At 42.5% G+C, this 23,213-nt stretch overlaps 2 protein-coding genes across 3 annotated transcripts; one reads left to right on the forward strand and one right to left on the reverse strand.

Moving 5' to 3' along the window:
- Nucleotides 1-709: 709 nt before the first annotated feature.
- On the forward strand, nucleotides 710-11,342 carry LOC121550759 (mitochondrial dynamics protein MID51). 2 transcript variants are annotated; one of them, XM_041863122.2, is made up of 6 exons: nucleotides 710-797; nucleotides 2,059-2,361; nucleotides 2,552-2,703; nucleotides 5,997-6,177; nucleotides 8,505-8,767; nucleotides 9,755-11,342. In XM_041863122.2, exons 3-6 carry the CDS (start codon nucleotides 2,557-2,559, stop codon nucleotides 10,580-10,582), a joined length of 1,419 nt encoding a protein of 472 aa, XP_041719056.1. In that variant the 5' UTR covers nucleotides 710-797; nucleotides 2,059-2,361; nucleotides 2,552-2,556; the 3' UTR covers nucleotides 10,583-11,342. The 2 variants fall into 2 exon arrangements, with proteins under 2 accessions (XP_041719056.1, XP_041719057.1); XM_041863123.2 differs by having other exon boundaries at nucleotides 2,556-2,703.
- Nucleotides 11,343-14,676: 3,334 nt separating this feature from the next.
- LOC121550435 (cathepsin D-like) lies at nucleotides 14,677-22,499 on the reverse strand. Its single transcript, XM_041862691.1, has 9 exons — nucleotides 22,282-22,499; nucleotides 21,644-21,824; nucleotides 21,104-21,227; nucleotides 18,754-18,872; nucleotides 18,315-18,514; nucleotides 17,418-17,540; nucleotides 16,941-17,085; nucleotides 16,602-16,700; nucleotides 14,677-16,349 (listed from the first exon to the last, which is right to left on the reverse strand). Exons 1-9 carry the CDS (start codon nucleotides 22,347-22,349, stop codon nucleotides 16,188-16,190), a joined length of 1,221 nt encoding a protein of 406 aa, XP_041718625.1. The 5' UTR covers nucleotides 22,350-22,499; the 3' UTR covers nucleotides 14,677-16,187.
- Nucleotides 22,500-23,213: the final 714 nt, after the last annotated feature.

A 23,213-nucleotide genomic window follows, 5' to 3' on the forward strand; every position in this document is an offset into this window, starting at 1 on the left:
ATTGTGCAATGTCAAAAACTCGCTTTGTGAAAAACTTCAGCCTGTGTTCATCCTGTGGTCGAACACCTCTTGAGTGAGCATCAACAATTTTACCAAACAGAACATGTCTCAAGTCATCATACAGAGGGCAATAAAACACAAAATGGGCTTCACGTTCTATTAACCCAAGATCACACAATACACACATCTTTCCTCTTCAGGGACTCTGTTGAATCTACCCATCTCAAGTGCCAGAGGGATCTTAGCTGCTCACAAACTGACCAATACAGTACATATTAATATGAGTTAATTTTATTATATGTGTTACATTTATCCTTGTATTGTCCTTGTAATCAGTGATGAAGCAAGAGGTGATAAAACAATTTCGCAAGTTGTGATCAATAAAGTATTACTCTACTCCAGCCTAGCCTCTAGCCTACTCCAATTTGTAAGTCGATCTGGATAAGAGAGTCTGCTAAATGACGTAAATGTAAATGTAAATGTAGTATACTCTACTCATATAGTCCTATTATTACATTGGATAAACATCATATTCAAATATGTTTTCTTATAAGATTTCTTTATAAAATGCTTTATTCCTACATAGAAAGATGTATAGGTTTGTAGGCTAGATAAGATTGAGTGCTGTAATGTCCCGTTTCTCAACCATACAAATAGTTCAAACCGGACGTAGTAAACCGGACGTAGTGCCAAAATTAGTAGCCAATAGCTTTCGGTCTGTCATTCTGACCGCAGCGTGAGGGGGAACTGTGTCTCTTGCTCTTATAAGAAGAAATCTTTGAAATAGTTTCTCAAAGGTAAGTTCAGCGTTCTGTCTTGACAATGTAAAATGTTGTTCTGTCAATATCTTATATTTTTATTCAATTGACTGTGAGAATCAGCTCCTCAATGTGTAAGGTCAGCATCGTTCAGAGGCTACTGTAGCAAGCTAACTAACGTTAGCTCGCAAGCTAGGCTAACTTAAAGTTATTTTTTTAAAACTCTTATCTACTAGCCAATCAAAGGGAACAATGCTCATGATACTGGTTTTGCTATTCAAGTATCTAGCTAATTGTTAACTCACTTTTATCGTATAGTCTACACGGACAACGGGGCAACAACAGCTAACGTTTGCTAGCTAAATTGCTAAGGGATGTTCTGCTTGATGAGTGCTAACGTAAACTATATGGCTAGCTAATGTCAGATGAAAGGGGTTAGCTAGCTAACGTTAGTTCTGTATCTTTGGTGTATCTTATGTGTTGCTCTGGTCTGACACGGCTGCATGTAGCTGACTAAACTCAACTCACGATTTCGAGTTGAGTTTAATCAGCTAGGTTGCATGCAGACTACACAGGCGTAACATAGCTACTGTTAGTCAAAACTGTTCGCTGCTCTGGCACCCCAATGGTGGAACAAGCTCCCTCACGACGCCAGGACAGCGGAGTCACTCACCACCTTCCGGAGACATTTGAAACCCCACCTCTTTAAGGAATACCTGGGATAGGATAAAGTATTCCTTCTAACCCCCCCAAATTGTAAAGTGGTTATCCCACTGGCTATAGGGTGAACGCACCAATTTGTGAGTCGCTCTGGCTAAGAGCGTCTGCTAAATGACGTTAATGTGCCCTTGAGCAAGGCACTTAACCCTAATTGCTCCTGTAAGTCGCTCTGGATAAGAGCGTCTGCTAAATGACTAAAATGTAAATGTAAAATGTTAGCTAGTTAGCAAATGAACTTGATGACTTGCTGCTAGCTAGTAGTGGCAATAATCGGTATACCGACCACCGAATTTACAGCAGCAAATGACCATTCAGTGACACCAGTCTCATCTCTCATCTCTCATCTTATCACCCACAAAGGTTATCTAGCTAAATATGCCCAATCGTATCAAGTAGTTAAATTACTGTTCAGGATTATTATAGCCTAACTTGGTCCATGTTGGCCCTCTGCTTCACCAATGGCAGATGCCTAGGTGACAGTGTTAGAAAATCAAAGCTAATACTTTCTTTTGCATAATGATGATTACCTATTCTATTGAAATCCATAAATAAACGTCCTCCTGTCTATCTCTCCTCACAGGAGTCCTACCCTCTCCATGTGCATCCCTAATGGGCGGCTGGACTCATAGTGCGGTGCTGGAGCTGTACCGAGCACTGCTCCGTGCAGGGCGCCACCTTCAGTACACAGACCGCAACTACTACCGGTGCGCCGTGGCCCGCGAGTTCCGCCGCTGCCAGGCCCTGACCGTGCCGAGCGACAAGGAGGACGCACTGAAGAGGGGCCAGTTTTTCCTCAGCAGTAGACTGGGGGGATTGATGTAGGTGGGGGTCAACCATCCAACACCACCTTTAGCAAGACGTGCTTGTTTCAGACTACTAACAGGTAAACTATTAAGCTATTTAACTGACCACCTATCCTATCGCTCTTTATAAGTTAATAATAAATGTTTTGATAATAAAAGGTACACAGTCCTTGAGTTATGGTAATAGAACGCAAGGCTCCTCACATCTGAATCAGTACTTTCTTTGTTCTTCTCTAATCACTTTTCCCTTCTAACTCTACGTTCACCTAGACAGAATGGCGGGAGTGAACGGTGAGCGTAAAGGAAAGAAGGATGACAACGGGATGGGCACAGCCGTTGACTTTTTGCTCTCTAATGCCAAGCTTGTTCTTGGGGTAGGAGGAGCTGCCATGCTTGGCATTGCAACACTAGCAGTCAAAAGAGTAAGTGGGGTATTTCTCAAAGTTAGATCATTGCAATTATATTCTTGTAAATGTTATTAGTGCTTTCGGAAAGAATTCAGTCCCCTTTTTCCACATTTTGTTACGTTACAGCCTTATTCTAAAATGGATTAAATAAAACAATTTCCTCATCAATCTACACACAATACCCCATAATGACAAAGTGAAAACAGGTTTTTATAATTTTTTGCAATTGTATAATTTTTTAAAACCAGAAATACCTTATTTACATAAGTATTCAGACCCTTTGCTATGAGACTCGAAATTGAGCTCAGGTGCATCCTGTTTACATTGATCATCCTTGAGATATTTCTACAACTTGGAGTCCACCTGTGGTAAATTCAATTGATTGGACATGATTTGGAAAGGCATACACCTGTCTATATAAGGTCCCACAGTTGACAGTGCATGTCAGAGCAAAAACCAAGCCATGATGTTGACGGAATTGTCTGTAGAGCTCCGAGACAGGATTGTGCCGAGGCACAGATCTGGGGAAGGGTACCAAAACATTTCTGCAGCATTGAAGGTCCCCAAGAACACAGTGGCCTCCATTATTCTTAAATGGAAGAAGTTTGGAACTACCAAGACTCTTCCCAGAGCTGGCCGCCTGGCCAAACTGAGCAATCGGGGGAGAAGGGCCTTGGTCAGGGAGGTGACTAAGAACCCGATGATCATTGACAGAGCTCCAGAGTTCCTCTGTGGAGATGGGAGAATCTTTCAGAAGGACAACCATCTCTGCAGCACTCCACCAATCAGGCCTTTATGGTAGAGTGGCCAGACGGAAGCCACTCAGTAAGAGGCACGACAGCCGCTTGGAGTTTGCTAAAAGGCACCTAAAGACTCTCAGACCATGAGAAACAAGATTCTCTGGTCTGATGAAACCAAGATTGAACTCTTGGCCTGAATGCTAAGCGTCACGTCTGGAGGAAACCTGGCACCATCCCTACGGTGAAGCATGGTGGTGGCAGCATCATGCTGTAGGGATGTTTTTCAGCGGCATGGACTGGGAGACTAGTCAGGATCGAGGGAAAGATGTACAGAGAGATCCTTGATGAAAACCTGCTCCAGAGCGCTCAGGACCTCAGACTGGGGCTAAGGTTCACCTTCCAACAGCACAACGACCCTAAGCACACAGCCAAGACAACGCAGGAGTGGCTTTGGGACAAGTCTCTGATTGTCCTTGAGTGGGCCAGCCAGAGCCCGGACTTGAACCCGATTGAACATCTCTGGAGAGACCTGAAAATAGCTGTGCAGCGACGCTCCCCGTCCAACCTGCCAGAGCTTAAGAGGATCTGCAGAGAAGAATGGGAGAAACTCCCCAAATACAGGTGTGCCAAGCTTGTAGCGTCATACCCAAGAAGACTCAAGGCTGTAATCGCTGCCAAAGGTGCTTGAACAAAGTACTGAGTAAAGGGTCTGAATACTTACAGTACCAGTCTAGAGTTTGAACACATCTACTCATTCAAGGGTTTTTCTTTATTTTTACAATTTTCTACGTTGTAGAATAATAGTGAAGACATCAAAACTATGAAATAACACCTATGGAATCATGTAGTAACTAAGTGTTAAACTAATCAAAATATATTTTAGATTTTAGATTCTTCAAAGTAGCCACCCTTTGCCTTGATGACAGATATGCACACTCTTGGCGTTCTCTCAACCAGCTTCATGAGGTAGTCACCTGGAATGCATTTCAATTAACAGGAGTGCCTTATTAAAAGTTAATTTGTGGAATTTCTTTCCTTAATGCGTTTGAGCCAATCAGTGTTGTGACAAGTAGGGGGGTATACAGAAGATAACCCTATTTGGTAAAAGACCATGTCCATATTATGGCAAGAACAGCTCAAATAAGCAAGGAGAAATGACAGTCCATCATTACTTTAAGACATGAAGGTCAGTCGATATGGGAAATATCAAGAACTTGCCACAGGAATGGAAGACCGATTTACCGCTGCTGCAGAGGATAAGTTCATTAGAGTTAACAGCCTCAGAAATTGCAGCCCAAATAAATGCTTCACAGAGTTCAAGTCACAGACACATCTTAACATCAGCTGTTCAGAGGGGACTGCGTGAATCAGGCCTTCATGGTCGAATTGCTGCAAAGAAACCACTACTAAAGGACACCAATAAGAAGAAGAGACCTGCTTGGGCCAAGAAACACAAGCAATGGACATTAGACCGGTGGAAATGTGTCCTTCGGTCTGGAGTCCAAATTTGAGATTTTTGGTTCCAACTGCCATGTCTTTGTGAGACGCGTGTGGGTGAACGAATGATATCCTTATGTGTAGTTCTCACTGTAAAGCATGGAGGAGGAGGAGGTTTTATGGTGTGGGGGTGCTTTACTGGTGACACTGTCTGTAATTTATTGGGAATTCAAGGCACACTTAACCAGCATGGCTACCACAGCATTCTGCAGCGAGACGCCATCCCATCTGGTTTGGGCTTAGTAGGACTATCATTTGTTTTTCAACAGGACAATGACCCAACACACCTCCAGGCTGTTTAAGGGCTATTTTACGAAGGAGAGTGATGGAGTGCTGCATCAGATGACCTGGCCTCCACAATCCCCCGACCTCAACCAAATTGAGATGGTTTGGGATGAGTCGGACAGCAGAGTGAAGGAAAAGCAGCCAACAAGTGCTCAGCATATGTGGGAACTCCCTCAAGACGGTTGGAAAAGCATTCCAGGTGAAGCTGGTTGAGAGAATGCAAAGCTGTCATCAAGGCAAAGGGTGGCTATTTGAAGAGTCTCAAATATAAAATATATTTTGATTTAACACTTTTTTTGTTGTTGGTTACTACATGATTCCATATGTGTTATTTCATAGTTTTGATGTATTCACTATTATTCTACAATGTAAAAATAAAGAAAAACCCTTGAATGAGTAGGTGTGTCCAAACTTTTGACTGGTAGTGTATGTAAATATAATTTCATTTTTATTTTATACATTGGCAAAAAAATATAGAAACCTGTTTGGCTTCGTCATAATGGGATATTGTGTGTAGATGAGGGTGAAAAAAACAATTTAATCCATTTTCGAATAAGGCTGTAATGTAACAAAATATGGAGTCAAGGGGGTATACCTTACGAATGCACTGTATGTACATTATTTTCAATTGTGCCAGTTCAGTTGTAGGCTAAATGTGATCACCTCTCACTATTTGGCATCTGATCTCTACATCAGTAATTTATTGTTTTTAACCACGAGTGGACGACATGACCATTTCATGAAACATTCTAATGGACAAAGATTTTCAATTCAATCTTCTTTCAGATGTATGACCGTGCCATAAGTGCTCCGACCAGCCCTACTAAGATGGAACCATCGGGGAAAAGGAGCTGGGAGGAGCCCAGCTGGATGGGCTCGACACCACGGGTACTTAACCATGACATGAAGTCAACAGTGAGCAGGTCACTGCAGACTCTACCCACCTCCTCCAAGTCCTTTGAACCAGGTAAGGTACACTAATGTATTTAGGTTGTCACACACGATAATGTTATTCCGCATTACAACTATTAACATTGCTCATATAAGAGTTATGATCGTGCCGTTAGCTCACCCCACAGCGTGAAACGTTGCCAATAGCGCTGCTGAATTGTTACTTTTTCGGTGGAGCGACCGGTTAGTACGTTGTCAAGCAGGACGGTTACGTGTGTTGGCAAGGCAGAGGATGCGAGATCAAGTACCGGTAAGGACTGGTGAGCTAGGAAGCTATACTGCTAAGCAGCACAGGGATGCCTGTTACACTCACACTTGCTCACACTCGCACACATTGCCTATCTGTGTTCAGAGTGAGGCCTGAGCAGTAACACTTGGGATTGATGGAGCAGGTTAGTAGTGTGTTTCAGATGGTTTGACCTCATCTCTGTGCAGTGTTTTCTAATCCTTGGCTGTGTCTATTGATGACAGGATGGCTGATGGCAGGATGGCTGTACTTCCTGTATTGTGGGTGATACCGCTGACTCTCAGTGCTTGTATGAAGCTACAGGGTCGTTCCATTTGATTTCAATCCGTTTTTGACCGCGCCTTTTTTGATTTGAACTAAACTTTCCATATATATTTGTCCATGGTAGAAGTGATCAGAAAAGGACTTTATCAAACTATATTATAATGTTTTGAAAAATATATTTGTAATGTTTCATTTCAATTATCTAAAAACATGTAAGCTCAGATATATTTTCATTTTCGCATATGTTGTAGCTTAGACCGTAATGTACATCATCTGAGGTGTATGTGTTGTGCCTGCCATTGGTTGAGACACAGCATACTCTTGAATACAGGGCGGGTGTCACTTCTATCATAGAAATATAATTCATAGAATGGACCTATCCCTTCAGACCACTGCAGTTTAGCTGGTACACCATTGAAATTAATTTAATTGAAATTTTACATTCCAAATACTACCACAAAGATGGCCGCCGGTCCAGCCACCGTCGAATGTCAACTTAAATGGGAATGTCTATTATATTATCTATATTTCTATGGTTTTAATAGGTTTCCTATAGAAGACATTGCAATTGACATTGTAATTTCAAACAACTGATATTCCCATTCAAGTCAATATTCTCCAATCATCTTTGTGGTACAATTGGAAAGTTGAAATGTCAATGTTATTCCCATTTTAGTAAATTTATCAGCCAAAACATTACACCCACTCTGTATTCAAGTGCATGCTGTGTCTCAACCGATGGCTGTCTGAACATAAACCTCCGATGATGTAAAATAGGATCTAAGCTACAACATATGCGAAAATCTGAGTTTACACGTTTTTAGATTATTGATGTTAAAGGTAAAAAAATAAGTCCTTTTTTTATTTACTTTTTGGTTTGAAAGAAATTACCATATAGTTTGACAATCCTGTTTGTAAGCTTTTAAATGATATCAAATTGAGCCATTTATATTTTCAAGAGATAAAGACATACAGTGGATGTCTCATGGTATGGTGGGGTATGCAACATGGATCCAATTTTGGGCACCTCCATCTCCTGAATGTTTTGGCATTCAGGTCCAAAAAATCACTTTCTGACCACTACCATGGGCAGATATGTATGGAAAGTTTTGTTCAAATGAAAAGGGGGGCGGTCAAAGCTATTGAAATCGAATAGAACAACTCTACAGTTTTGTTAGTAGAAACCCAACTAAATAGAATCAGATGGATAGTTTCTATTGAGCTCCATTAGATATTTGTTACAAAGTTTAAGAAAATACCTCAACTGAAGTCTGTGGTATTTTGGATGGTTCTCTTATGCCGGGTGTACACTACTCAACTTTCAAAGTCCTAACATCGCTCAGCCTCTCACATTTTAACGACTGTCTTTCATGACGTGTTTTGTCTTCCCAACGTATTGGCACAAACGGGGTCACACACTACAAGATTCTTCACTTGGTCATGAGGATTCTCAATACCACACTGTCTTGCAAAAATGAAACTTGTCTGATCGCAACTAAAAACATTGTGTAGTGTACACCCGGCTTTAGTGTGTAGGATACTCTCTGTAGGAGAGGATAGTCCGTAAAGCAACCTCTCGTGGTACTTGTTCCCATTAGTTGGGTTTGATTTCCTGTTGTCACCCAATAAATATCCTTCTTACTTTCGTTCTTATTTACCTCCCATTACCTTTCAACGTATTTGATTTATTTATGTCTTTATTATAGTGTCTTGCATCATCAGGATGCCCAGCCCACATGGGCTTATAAAACACTAAATATGCCAATTTTAGTATTATTTTACCCATACCTACACATTCCTAACCTCTGCCTGTCTTGGCTGTATCCCCTCAGACTGTATGCGGAAGGCGATGGGGCAGGGACGTAGTGCTGCAGGGCAGACCGACCTCCTCCGGGCCAGGATGCGCCTGTCCTTACAGGAGAAACTGTGGGAGTTCTACCAGGAGCGAGTGGCCATCCCCGCTGAGGAGCAGGCCACAGCCCGCCGGGCCGCCCTGGACATCTGCGCTGAGCTGAGGATCTTCCTGCACGCCAAGCTGCCCGACATGCCGCTCCGAGAGATGTACCTCAGCGGCAGCCTCTACGACGACCTGCAGGTAAGAAGAGGGTGGTAGTAGTACACTGTATTATCCCTCTGGGGGAAGGGAGAAAGATATCACTTCACCAACTGTTGGCTTAGGACTGTTGTGACCACGAACAATGCTTTTTACCTCGGTGACCGTCTCTGGGTTTGAAATGTTGTGGTTTTATAAGAATAACACCAATGTGCTCCCTCTCTGACTCTCTCTCTGACTCTCTCTCTGACTCTCTCTCTGACTCTCTCTCTGGCTCTCTCTCTGACTCTCTCTCTGACTCTCTCTCTGACTCTCTCTCTGACTCTCTCTCTGACTCTCTCTCTCTCTCTCCCCCCCCACTCTTTCTCTCTCTCTCCCGCTCCCCCACTCTTTCTCTCTCGCTCCCCCCACTCTCTCTCTCGCTCCCCCGCACTCTCTCTCTCGCTCTCCCCCACTCTCTCTCTCTCCCCCCACTCTCTCTCTCTCGCTCTTCCCCCCACTCTTTCTCTCGCTCTTCCCCCACTCTCTCTCCCCCACTTTCTCTCTCTCGCTCCCCCACTCTCTCTCTCTCCCCCACTCTTCTCTCTCTCCCCCCACTCTTTCTCTCTCTCCCTCCCTCCCCCTCTTTCTCTCTCTCTCTCTCCCCCCACTCTTTCTCTCTTTCTCCCCCCCACTCTTTCTCTCTCTCTCCCTCCCCCCACTCTTTCTCTCTCTCCCCCCACTCTTTCTCTCTCTCTCCCTCCCCCCACTCTTCTCTCTCTCTCTCTCTCCCCCCCACTCTTTCTCACTCTTTCTCTCTCTCGCTCTCCCCGCCCTCACTCTTTCTCTCTCTCTCGCCTCACTCTTTCTCTCTCGCCCCCACTCTTTCTCCCTCCCCCACTCTCCCCCCACTCTTTCTTCTCTCTCACTCTCCCCCCACTCTTTCTCTCTCTCTCGCTCCCCCACTCTTTCTCTCTCTCTCTCGCTCTCCCCCCCACTCTTTCGACTCTCTCTCTCTCCCTCCCCACTATTTCTCCCACTCTTTCTCAGGTGGTGACAGCGGATCACGCTCAGCTCATGGTCCCTTTGACCTTGGAGAAGAACCTGTGGTCGTCAGTCCCTGGCGAGGACACCATCATGAACATGCCGGGTTTCTGGCTGATTCGCAGGGAAAACCTGGAGTACTTCCCCCGAGGCAGCAGCTACTGGGACCGCTGCATGGTAGGAGGCTACCTCTCCCCCAAGTCTGTCCTGGAGGTGTTCGAGAAGCTGGTGGCGGGCTCCATCAACTGGCCGGCCATCGGCAGCGTTCTGGACTACGTGATCCGGCCGGTGGTTCCCTCGGAGACTCTCACCCTGGAGGTCCAGTATGAGACGGACCGCCATCTTTACGTGGACTTCCTGCCTCTGTTGGTGACGGACGACGGCGCCTCGCTGATTGCCAAGCCACACAGGCTGGCCGCCGAGCGCCACGAAAACCTGTGGCGGCAGAGCTTCCGCGTGGCGGAGACGGCGCGCCTGCGGGCGCTGGACAAGGAGGACGGTGGCTGCCGCTGCGCCTGCCTCAAGGTGACCAAAGCAGTGTGCAAGCTGAACCCGGCCCTGACGCGCCTGTCGGCCAGTCAGCTCACCAACGCCATACTGCTGCTGAGCGGGAAGGAGGGCGACTGGACCCAGGAGGCGCTGGCCGACCGCTTCCTGCAGCTGCTTCGCTCGCTAGTGGGACACCTAGAGGCCGGGAGGCTCCCCTGCGCTCTGGTCCCCAAAGTCAACCTGTTCTGTGAGCTGACGCCAGTGGAGGTGGATGAGCTAGGATACACCCTCTACTGTTCCCTCTCTGACCCAGAGGGACTCCTAAGGACTCCTGAGTCTGACTGAGTCTGGTCATGGGTTCTAGGGTTTAGGACAGATAGTATAGAATTCTAACTAAGCCTCCATAGAGTCCATACTGCAGAAGAGGATATGATATGTAATTTATATGTGCTTCAGACATGGACCATGCCCCCTGTGACCACGTCGCTGTGTGATTGATTCAACATCACGTCTCTGGAGTCCCTGTTTCATCGATCAATACTTTTCTCTTGTACTTTTTGTTGTTGCGTAATTATGTGTGAAATGCAAAATCAACCACTTTAGTGTGGGGGGTTAATCACCATGTTTTTGACATGCAAGACATATCTGCTGAATTCAAATACAGGATCATCCAAATACCAGTTAAACCTCATGATGATGAAACCAGTCCCTTCATATGATCCACATGGCGCACGTAAGCCGTGATACATAGTACTGTTCAGAGGGGGATACTACAAAGCATGATCAAGGAGTTAGCCAGCTAACTTGCCTAGATATCCTGAAATAACTTTAAAAAAATTTGAAAGATAATCTTCAAATGGGCTTAGTCTAATTGGCTTAACCAAAAACGCATAAGTTTAGCTTTCTTAATGAACCAAAAAAAATTGGACAGTTATTTCTGGTTGTTTATCAAAGTTGAACCTGCTTTGTAGTATACCCCTTGGGTTAGGGCTCAGTGTTTGTTGAATTGGTGATTGCTTCATTGGCTAATATTATGTTACCATAATATTATGTAACCAATTTGGATTGAATGGTGTGGAATAAAGATGATATTTATTAATTATAATTTGTGGGAATGGAAATTGGTCTATTTGAAATATATTTTGGTAGCTCCATCCTCAGATTGCAGGTCTTTCAAACAGTGAGATTATGATGGGGAACAATAATATAATGCTAGTTAATATCATGTCTGAACAGGGGCATGAAGGAGAGCTCTCAGTAGTCAAATGAACTAGCCTCAATCGTCTCTAGCCATGCATTATCGATCTATCGATCCATCGATCGATGCAGGGTGCTTATTATACTCTGACATCCTTAAGCACTGTTGTGGTCCACTAGGAAACAAGACCAGTGAGTGGGACATGGCAGGGGGTTGTAGCACTTATAGTGCTGTAGCCTGGTATCGTACGGGTTGTGCTGTAGCCAACTCTTCTCATTGTGATGTTTGGCATGGCAAGGCTAGAAGAGTTGGTGACAGTGCATACAGTATGGGACCAGGATACACTTTGCCTACTCTACCACTCCAACTGTGGAAATGGATAGAATGTAATGTTGACCATGTGAGCCGCCCCAAAAGCAAATAAAATGTGGTAAGTCTGAAATCTTGACATTCTTGAGTTTAAAAAAAGAACATGTTGGAGCAGTTATTTGCCCCGCTGGCTAAAAAAAAATAATAAAAAAAATTGGTCAAGAGTTGACATCAAAATACTTGAAGTGAGTGTTTTGATTTTGGTTAAATTCTGTTCAAGTTGCAGTTATATTTCAGAAATTGTAGCAATCTTTGCAAGGGTGGAAGCACCCACTATAAGAACATAGAAACCTCTGTATCTTCATGGTATTTAAGTTGCGGATGATTTGTGTGTTTTCTAGGACTCCTCCCACAAAAGTTGTTGAATGAAAGAATGTTGAGAAATAACAATATACTTTTATGTTAGGAATGTGTGTCGTTTGCATGAGAAAATTAATCATACATTGGGTTATTGTTACACATCTGTGTACAGTCTGTTTATGACGTCAAATATGTCTTGTGACATTAAGATGAAATACTTGACCTGTGTGTTCATTCAGAGGTCTGTGTTATGTAAAACTGGTTGTTGCATACCTTGTATGAAACAAATCTGCCATGACATTCTCCCACTCATAACACAAAATGGTTGGTGTGCATTTGTAAATTAAACTTTGTGATAGTTGGGATGCTAAGCTGAGAGCAAATTGATCAAAAACAGAGCAGCTCGGTTGCTGTGGACAACAAATTTGTTTCCAGTTGAACATAAAGTATTTGTCAGTTTGGCTTTCAGGTCTGATCTTGCTTCAGTGGCCCCTACTGGTATAAGGTAACTGTTTCTCAGTCATGATACAGTGCCTTCAGAAAGCATTCATTAGCCCTTGACGTATTCCACATTTTGTTGTGTTCCAGCCTGAATTCAAAATGGATTCGATATATTTTGTTCTCACCCATTTTACAGACAATACCCCATAAATGACAGTGAAAACATATTTTTATATATATTTTTGTGAATTTCTTGAAAATGAAGTACAGAAATATGTCATTTACATAAGTATTCACACCCCTTAATCTACATGTTAGAATCACTTGGCAGCAATTATAACTGAGTCTTTCTGGGTAAGTCACTAAGAGCTATGCACAACTGGATTGTACAATATTTGGACATTCTTTTTTAAATTCTATCAAGTTGGTTGTTGATCATTACTAAACAGCCATTTTCAAGTCTTGCCATAGATCTTCAAGCCAATTTAAGTCAAACTAACTAGACCACTTAGGAACATTCAATGTCGTCTTGATAAGCAACGGCAGTGTATATTTGGCCTTGTGTTTTAGGTTATTGTTCTGCTGAAAGGTGAATTTGTCTCCCAGTGTCTGGTGGAAAGCAGACTGAACCAGGTTTTCCTCTAGGATTTTGCCTGTGCTTAGCTCTATTCAGTTTCTTTTTTATCCTAAAAGAACTAGTCCTTGCCGATGACAAGCAGACCCATAACATGATGCAGCCACCACCATGCTTGAAAATATGAAGAGTGGTACTCGGCGACGTGTTGTTGGATTTGCTCTAAACATACAACGCTTTGTATTCAGGACATAAAGTTAATTTCTTAGCCAAATTTTTAGCAGTTTTACTTAAGTGCCTTATTGCAAACAGGATGCATGTTTTGAAATATTTGTATTCTGTACAGGCTTCCTTCGTTTCACTCTGTGCCTCATGGTGAAATCCCTGAGTGGTTTCCTTCATCTGTGGCAACTGAGTTAGGAAGGACACCTGTATCTTTGCAGTGACTTGGTATATTGATACACCATCCAAAGTGTAAAAACTTCACCACGCTCAAAAGGGAGATTCAATGTGTGCTTTTTAAAAAATCCATCTACCAATAGGTGCCCTTCTTTGCGAGGCATTGTAAAAACTCCCTGGTCTTTGTGGTTGAATCTGTATGAAATTCCCGTCTTGACTGAGGGACCGTGCAAATAATTGTATGTGTGGGGTACAGAGATGAGGTAGTCATTTAAAAAAATCATGTTAAACACTATTATTGTACACAGTGAGTACATGCAACTTATGTGACTTGTGAAGCACATTTTACTCCATAACTTATTTAGGCTTGCCATAACTAAGGGGTTGAATACTTATTGACTCAAGACATTTCAGCTTTTCATTTTTAATTTGGGCTGTAACACAAAATGTGGAAAAAGTCGAGGGGTGTGAATACTTTCTCAATGTATACCCTCTTCTGTCTTGTCATGGTGCGGCTCATTTCTCAAAGAGCTTCTTTGGCAGAGGAGAGCCTGTGGGCTTCGTTCAGATATCCACTTCGTCAGACCACTTAGTTAGAATGCATGCCCAGCCCTGTACATTGCTTCATTCTTAGTGCTATGTTAGTGTGGATATTGGAACAAAGGTGTGTTCAGTTTAGAGAGACGTTTACCTTATTATTTATGATAGTTCCATTAACTTTACTCTTAAAGACACGGGTGGGTAGGTATTTATTGAGTATTCAACTTGGTGCTCACTGTGTGCATTTGTTAAGGGCTCTGGTCAACTCCATTGACATACAAGATCAACCCACATTGAAAGACAGCCAGGGTTAATCTGGTGTTGACCGAGTTGATGTCCAGCAGACAGACAGGGATTTAAACCAGGTCAGGTGGCAGCTATAACCATCCCATGCAAAGATATCCAGTTTCAATCACAAGCCGCCTTCTTCAAGAGTGTTATACAAAGATAATGTATCTTTATTCCTAAATCATCACTTTTCTCATCTGTGATTTAATGTTCTTCCCCAATTACCACAATATTGTCTCACACAGGTAGTTAGTGTCTATTATGGTAGAAGTGGAGGGTGTGCTTGGTACAGTAGTGCATTATACAAGAAAATATTCGACATGTAATGGAGACAGTTTAGTATTTTAGTATTTATTTAATATACATTTGTAACCAAAAAAGCAGAGTATTTATGTTTGCAATTCTACCACCACAAACACACGTTGTGTTCTGAAGAAGTGCTTCATTCTGGATGTACTGATATTAATGGCTCAATCCATGATGGGACTTCCTATAAATATATATTTTTGTGTGCAGATTTGTCTGTTTGCAGACCTGACTTAAGCTACAAACATTTATGTTGGGGTCATTTTGCCACGCAAGTTTGTTACATCTTTTATGCAGCCCAAAGTAGACAACTACCTCTACCTTTGGAACTGAATGGTACACAGCACTGTATACTCCGATAATAAATGTTGCGGCAGATGTTTCTCGTGGTTGTTTTTCTGTGTCAATTAAAATGAGTAAGTAATTTCAAATCATGTGGCTTGTAGGGAAAATAATCTTTGGGTAGGATACAGCAGCAGGTGCAGCAACAGGTAGCTGGCTGCTGGCAGAGATGGAAATTAAGCTAGCCCGAGGCTAGTACTTTTCAGACCAAGCTAGTCGAACATGTTCTCAACTAGTCGGCAAGTGACATTTTGTCTAGTCAAAAATTGCATGGCATAGATTAAAACCGGCTAGTAAATCTGGTCTACTAGCCCAGCTGACCAGTGCCTAAAATCCTTAAATTCAATCCCTACACCTGTAAGAGTTAAACATGAAAGGGTGGGGTTGTGACGTTTAGTTGGGTCAATTTCCTTCCCTGTACTTAACACACTTGTATAGCTTCTTTGAGGGCACTTAACTCTTTAAGGGTGTTTAAGGGACGTACAATAAGAGCTTGTACACATATCACAAACGTTGTTCATAACCCTTGATACAATTACTGTCCCTTGGTACGTAGTTACTCACTGGACATCATTGTTTTTGTTAAATCAACCTGAGTTTAATTTACATTGATATGCATTCAGTCTTTATTTTTTTATTTAACCAGGTAAGCCAGTTGAGAACAAGTTCTCATTTACAACTGACCAGGCGACCTGGCCTGGTTTTCTGCTTCATCTACAAAGGACATGTATTTTCAGTAAAGATATGCATTCAGTAATCTGCTTTGCAAAAAAAAAAAAAAAGTTGCGTTGTCAGAAAGGAGATACAACAGTGCAGAAAAGAGATGCAGTATCACTTTGTCGTCGTACAAAACACCAAGCTGAACTGCCTACAGCAGCTCATATCACAATTTCGATCTGCAACTACTTATTAATTATTCACCAAACTCACATGGGAACACTTAGTCTTAAAATACAATTTTAAAAACACAGCCCCCCAAAAAGTCACAAGAAGCAAAACAGGCAAAGACAAGGAACCAAGCAAAGGCGCCCCTTCTGAGTTTCTTTTTGGGGGTTTTGTTCATTTTGGTGGTGTGCTTTTCCTGTGGGGATTTGATAGGTTGACCTTGGTTTGGTAGGACCACTATATTGCTTATACCCATCACATCCTCTCCACAAGTGGCTATGGGGTGTAGTTTCTGTTGTTTCTCCCCTCTACTTGGCAGGGGCGAACCCCACGCGGTCTGAGTCTCTGTCAAACACGCTGTAGTAGCGTCCAATGAACACATCTCCCAGGATCCACAGCGGTCCAGCCGGAGGAGGGATGTCCATGGCCATGAAGCCTGACAGACAGATTTTCTGACCCATCTGGGACTCCTGCAGCACATAGGGGAGAAGCTTTGAATGATTTGTCACACTTCAACTTAACTACAACCTCTACTCAACTCATCTAGAGGTATGGCCACAGAATTAAATAGATAATACTTTTCAAGATGTAGTAAAATGCATCTCTAGGCATGCGAACTGATTAACCGTTTAATTCATGCTGATTGAAGTTGTCAAATTTCACAGACTATTTTCTACTGGCAGGCAGGCCACAGTGAACACTGGTCAGGAGGTGTAATTTACCTTCAGGATATAGTCGGCTCCAGTCAAGTTGAACATCTTCCCTCCCAGGTTGAATGCGATGACGGGGAGAGATGGAACCTTCTTGCAGTCAATCCAATACTGAGAGGGAGTAAGGGGGAAAAAAACAAGGTGAAAAGTATGTACTTCACAAATCAAAACTTAACTTCTGTCACTACAATACAAATGAACACAACTGAGATTACAAGAAAATAGAGCCTTACTGTGCATGATTGAAATATTTTGTTGACCATTCAGGAGAACTAAAAGAGGTTGGAACTGATAGAATGTACTTGTATGCTACAACAGGTAGACATTTAGTCTACAGACTCCTCTACCTACCTCTCCCATCAGTAGAGGCAAGGCTCCGATGGCTTTGTGCAGCGCCCGGACCTCCTCCACAGGCCCGGTGATGAGGGATGTTCCCGTGTCAACAATCGCCTGGCAACCGCCCTTGCACAGAGTCAGTTGGTTGCCCACTTCAACACTGCAGAGCAGATGCAGAGCACCAATTAGCTGTGATCACTCAAGACTAAATTATCCTTAACTTCTTCTGTGTGCGATTTTTTAAAAATGATTGGTTCAAGGACATGCATCTGATGTAATAGAAGCAATTATTGGTACCTTGATTGTCTTATTTCTTTATTGACACAAAGATTGCTATTTTTCCATCCACTATCATGGGGGATCCTGCTTTCTGGAAACAGCATGCAGTACCCCGTCGGCCTTGAACTTCATGGCTTCAATGAGGGGGCAGTCGTTCTCCCCTGGTATAGATATTATAATAGAGCCTGTGTAGATGAGAACCAAGTTGCTTACCTGCTCATCTCGATCTGCCAATAGGCCTTGCGTGTGACGTTGACATAGTGCAGGTCTCCAGTGTAGTGCAGTGGGTCTATGCCTCCCAGCATCAGCTCTCCTCCTACAGCAGCTAATGGATCTCTGAGGAACAGGATATCAAAGGGGTTACAAGTTGTTAGTTCATTGGATAAATCTACTAGGGTGCACTGGAAGATGGTCTTGATCGTCAATCTAATATCAGAGAAGAAAATGTATCATTGCCTCAACCCCATTGAAGCTAGTGACGACACAAGAATACAAGGTTGTACAAGTTATGAAAATGAATTTCATTTACCTGTGGTTCATAGACTTTGCCCACAAAAAGGAAGACATTTTAAAGCTGCAATATGTAACTTTTTGGGTGACCCGACCAAATTCACAGAAATGTGAGTTATAGATCTGTCACTCATTGAAAGCAAGTCTAAGAAGCAGTAGATATGTTCTATGTGCGCTATTTCTTTGCTTCCCATTCTTATGTTTTTGCGTCTTTTATTTTCAGTTTTGTACACCAGCTTCAAACAGCTGAAAATACAATATTTTCGGTAAAATGGAAAATATGTTTCACAGCGGTTTAGATGGTACACTGATTCTCTACACTATAACGGGATTGTTGTCACAAACTGAAATTAGGCAAACTATTTCACTTCCTTGTTTCTGAGGAAATATGACAGCAAATGTAGAATTTCAGGATAACAGGAGCTCAAAATATCCCAGTTCAAATACAAGAAACTCCTTTCAGTTGACCGCCACCAACAGTAAACAGGACTGTTTAAAAAATAGTTTAAAAACAAATCACAAGTCAACAAACCACACATTGACCTACGGCCCCCAGTAAGAATCTATTCAAAAAAGGTAAAATCCCTAAAACCAACCAACCTGCTAATATAGAAGGAAAATATGTTCTGAGGCAACAGTTTGGCAGCCATGGCAGTGTCAAACACAGGGGTTATCTTGTCGACAGATATGGACGGGTAGCCCATGCCCAGCACTCCGTCAAAGCGTGCCACTGCAAACGTGATGCCAGGTTGCTTCACGGCCTCACCAAACTGTTGACCAGCAACCTGCATGCCAGCCAACTGAGAGAGGGATGGAATGCAGAACAGGATACAAATCAGACTGTTCTTGAACACTAAAACAGTGAGGTTTACAGACAATAGACAGTAAGGAATGGTATGCAGACTATGCTCCACATTCCATCACTTAAAATGGACAGTGGTAAAATTACACAAAAATGCTGTGGATTTGCCCACTTAAATTAGGAATGCAAATGAACAATGGACAACGTGTGTGTGTGTGAACAGAACAGTCCACTTACTGAGACAGTGTCCCCACTGATGAACCCAGACAAACTGCCTCTGCCATACTGGATGGAGAACTTTGTGCCATTCTGAACGTACGTGCTCGACTTCTTGGAGTTATAACGATGGTGGAGCCCTAAGCAGAGGTGTACATAAAGTTGACAACTTTCTCAAGTTTGATAAATAATTTTCAAACAAAATAAACACATCCCTCGTGATGCCTTAAAAATATGAATATGACTTCCAGTACAGGCCAAAACATGGAAGAGCAAAAAGGTATTTGCAACTTTGCACCCATCTCATGATTACATGATAGGAGTCTCAGCAGATAGTAAAACCATATAGTGTTATGAGTGAAGTGCATAGCCACGGGAAGTAGTTTGCAAAAAAATATATATATGCCCGCGCTGAAGACATTAATATTGCCGGCTAATACAGAACTAGTAAAGGCCCAATGCACTAGTGCGAAGAAAATTGTAAACTAAATGTATTTGAATTTCAGTGTTTATCAGCATTTGTATCTTGAGTCTGATAATTATCTGTGCAAAACAGTTAATCTGATAATACTTGTAGAATATAAGAATACTTGCTTGATATGCGTTTTCCAGTTTCTTGAAATACTTTGCAAATGCAACGTGGTCCTCTGTAGCTCAATTGGTAGAGCATGGCGCTTGTAACGCCAGGGTAGTGGGTTCGATCCCCGGGACCACCCATACGTAAAAATGTATGCGCACATGACTGTAAGTCGCTTTGGATAAAAGCGTCTGCTAAATGGCATATTATTATTAACTTATTTCTAGTCCCCTGAAGTTCAGTTGGTAGAGCATGGCGCTTGCAACGGCAGGGTTGTGGGTTCGTTTCCCACGGGGGGCCAGTATGAAAATGTATGCACTCACTAACTGTAAGTCGCTCTGGATAAGAGCGTCTGCTAAATTACTAAAAATTTAAATGTGGAATCTGGTCTATTCATTCCTTTTACATGTTAGTAGACGCTCTTATCCAGAGCAACTTACAGTAGTGAGTGCATACTTTTTCGTATTGGTCCCCCGTGGGAAGCTAACCCACAACCCTAGTGTTGCAAGCACTATGCTCTACCAACTGAGCCACATCATCACAAACCACTTGATGTCTCAATGTACTCAATTACTGTATTGTGCATTGTTTTTCGTGATGGAAAGTCTACAGGTGCAAACCTAGATGACCAGCCAATGTACAATACAATAATGTACATTTACATTAAGTGATTCGTAAGGATGGTAAATTAATACTGCACAAAAGTTATTTTCCATGTTCCTTGATCAAGAAAAATATTTAAAAATGTATGTGGATGTTTTGAGTCTTTGCCCATAACGTTGCACCTTATGATGTACAGTACCAGACAAAAGTTTGGACACACCTACTCATTCAAGGGTTATTCTTTATTTTTACTATTTTCTACATTGTAGAATAATAGTGAAGACATCAAAACTATGAAGTAACACATATGGAATCATGTAGTAACCAAAAAATATATTTTATATTCTTCAAATAGCCACCCTTTGCCTTCATGACAGATTTGCACACTCTTGACATTCTCTCAACCAGCTTCACCTGGAATGCTTTTCCAACAGTCTTGAAGGAGTTCCCACATATGCTGAGCACTTGTTGGCTGCTTTTCCTTCACTCTGCGGTCCGACTCATCCCAAACATCTCAATTTGGTTGAGGTTGGGGGATTGTGGAGGCCAGGTCACCTGATGCAGCACTCCATCACGCTCCTTCTTGGTCAAATAGCCCTTACACAGCCTGGAGATGTTCGGTCATTGTGCCATTCATCCGACGCCATCACCTCACGTTTCAGCATGATAATGCACGGCCCCATGTCGCAAGGATCTGTACACAATTCCTGGAAGCTGAAAATGTCCCAGTTCTTCCATGGCCATCCATTGAGCATGTTTGCTCTGGATCGACAATGTGTTCCAGTTCCCGCCAACACCCAGCAACTTGGCACAGCCAGGTGTGGGACAACGTTCCACAGGCCACAATCAACTCGATGCGAAGTAGATGTGTCACGCTGCATGAGGCAAATGGTGGTCACACCAGATACGGACTGGTTTTCTGATCTACACCCCCACCTTTAAGGTATCTGTGACCAACAGATGCATATATGTAGTCACTGTGATGTGAAATCCATAGATTAGGGCTTAATTTATTTAAACTGACTGATTTCCTTATATGAACTGTAACTCGTTGAAATTGTTGCATGTTTCATTTTTGTTCAGTGTGTATTTTGTATTATTCATAAATTGTATTATTATTTTTAGCACCCTCAGCACCCCTACTTCCCGTGGCTATGGCAAAATGCAGAAGGCAATAATAGACTGACTCACAGCATGCAATATCCAGGAAGGAGCAGTGAATGGAGGGCACCCACAGGTTGGAGGAGCCGGTGTCAAACAGCACGGTAAAGTCCTGGGGTGGTGTGCCTATGCTGATCACCCCATAGTACTGAGCCTGTAGAGAGATTTGATACCAACACCACATTCATATGATAAATACATAGGCCTAAGTCTATACTACAGTTCTCTTCTAACTCCTGGGGCGAGAGATACACTGAAAGTGCAAGCTTTTATTCAACCAAATCACACACCTGAAAAAAAATTAAGTATATATCTCAGTATGAACAAATGTATGCACTCACTAACTGTAAGTCGCTCTGGATAAGAGCGTCTGCTAAATGACTAAAATGTAAAATGTAAATGTAATTATCTTCAATCTGGGCCATGATTGGCAGATTGGCCATGTTATGAAGGGTTGGAACAAAAGCCTGCACACCCAACTCCTGGAGAACCTTGGCTTTACTTATTATTGCTTCAGTCAGCCTAGAACAAGACAGAGTTAACCCAAGCCTAGTGACAATATCCACTTACATCCATGAAGTTGGTGAGTCTCTCAACTGGCACTTTCGGACTCTGAGTGGTTGCTGGTACGGATGGTGGTGTGACAGCTCCTGCAACACCAACGGTCTTGGCCATGTCCTGGAGTTGTTCAAAACTCATCCCATTGTCACTCATCAGGCGGCGCATACTGCGCGTCTTGTGGAGGGGAATTCTATGGGCAATTTTGTATGATAACGAAAAGAGACAGTTTATCTGTCATAATTTGTTAAACAAATAATTCAGAACTCGTGCGCTCTACTTCCTGTGTTATACAAGTGTTCTACTAGTATGTTCCCATACTTTTACGCGCAGCTTGGTTCTATTTTACTACAGAAATGCTTCGTTATTATGTACAATCTATGTTAACTTCAATGCAAACTTTAGGAGATAGATGTCATGGATATGCCAGCGTTATGGAAACGTTTTGTGTGTGCACCAAAATTGGAACCACATGTGCCTAAACAAACATGCATGTAAAATTAGCAATAATAATAACCTAATGTCAGGAAATTAAACTACCCCAGAGAACGGTTACAGCCTTGCCTATTCTATACTGATCACGGGATAGCGCAAGAATAAATACTCGCGTAATTCAAAGCTTTCCCAAGCAACTGACGAAAATATTTTACCTTATAATAGCAGAGCTGTGCGCTATCAACAGCGCGATGGTTATAGACAATATTTTAAGACACTTCATATTCTGTCTTTGAGTGCTTTCACTTTAGCCAAGAATCTTGGATGTCCAAAGCGTCCGTCCACAGAAGACCGCGCCCTCGATCAAATCTACGCACTAAACCCAGTTATATATCCGTATGCCTTTCGGGTGATTTCTGTACACACTCGCTTTTCTTCACTCGGTCCAATCCTGATTGGTGACAGTACATAAATCAGACGGTTTTATTGGCTTAAATAGTATCCATCATTTTAATTGGCCAGTGCAATCTCGAAAACTTTGGACGTTTAGTTTTTTGTCCTAACACTGCACAGTTGATTCAAATTATATACGCTTGTGATTGATTATTTGAATCAACCAAAACTTGCACCCCTTGGGGTCCAGATGACCGAGTTTGGGAATCCCTGCCTTAACCCTTGCCCTAACCATGTTAAATTAGACTTCAATGGGGGAATGGACGTTCCAAGGACCCCAGATAGCACGGACAATTTAAAATCAGACACCGTCCTATGCACATGACAAGTCGCAGTCGCAGGATCACGAGATACATGGAGAAGGGTCTGATTGCGGCCCCCAATTCCGGCCGTTGCCGCATCTGCAGGAAACCCTCTTAAAGAGCGACTGCCTTTAAAAATCAACGAATCCCTTTGAAAACGGCCTATCAGCCATCGATATGAGTCAGAAAAAAATATTCCAGTGTCAAAATTTACTACAAAGTGTAAATAGGACAATTTTGGTCATAAAGTCAGTTTCATCTAAAACGGAGTTTGGAACATTTGACAGAGTTTTGAACATCCGTGTGTCACAACTGGTAAATTAAGGTTGGGTTTTATTTGAAAATGTCAATTTGCCCACTAACAACAACAACAACAACAATAATAATAATAA

Source organism: Coregonus clupeaformis, chromosome 35, assembly GCF_020615455.1.
Source record: "Coregonus clupeaformis isolate EN_2021a chromosome 35, ASM2061545v1, whole genome shotgun sequence".
Taxonomy (NCBI): Eukaryota; Metazoa; Chordata; class Actinopteri; order Salmoniformes; family Salmonidae; genus Coregonus; species Coregonus clupeaformis.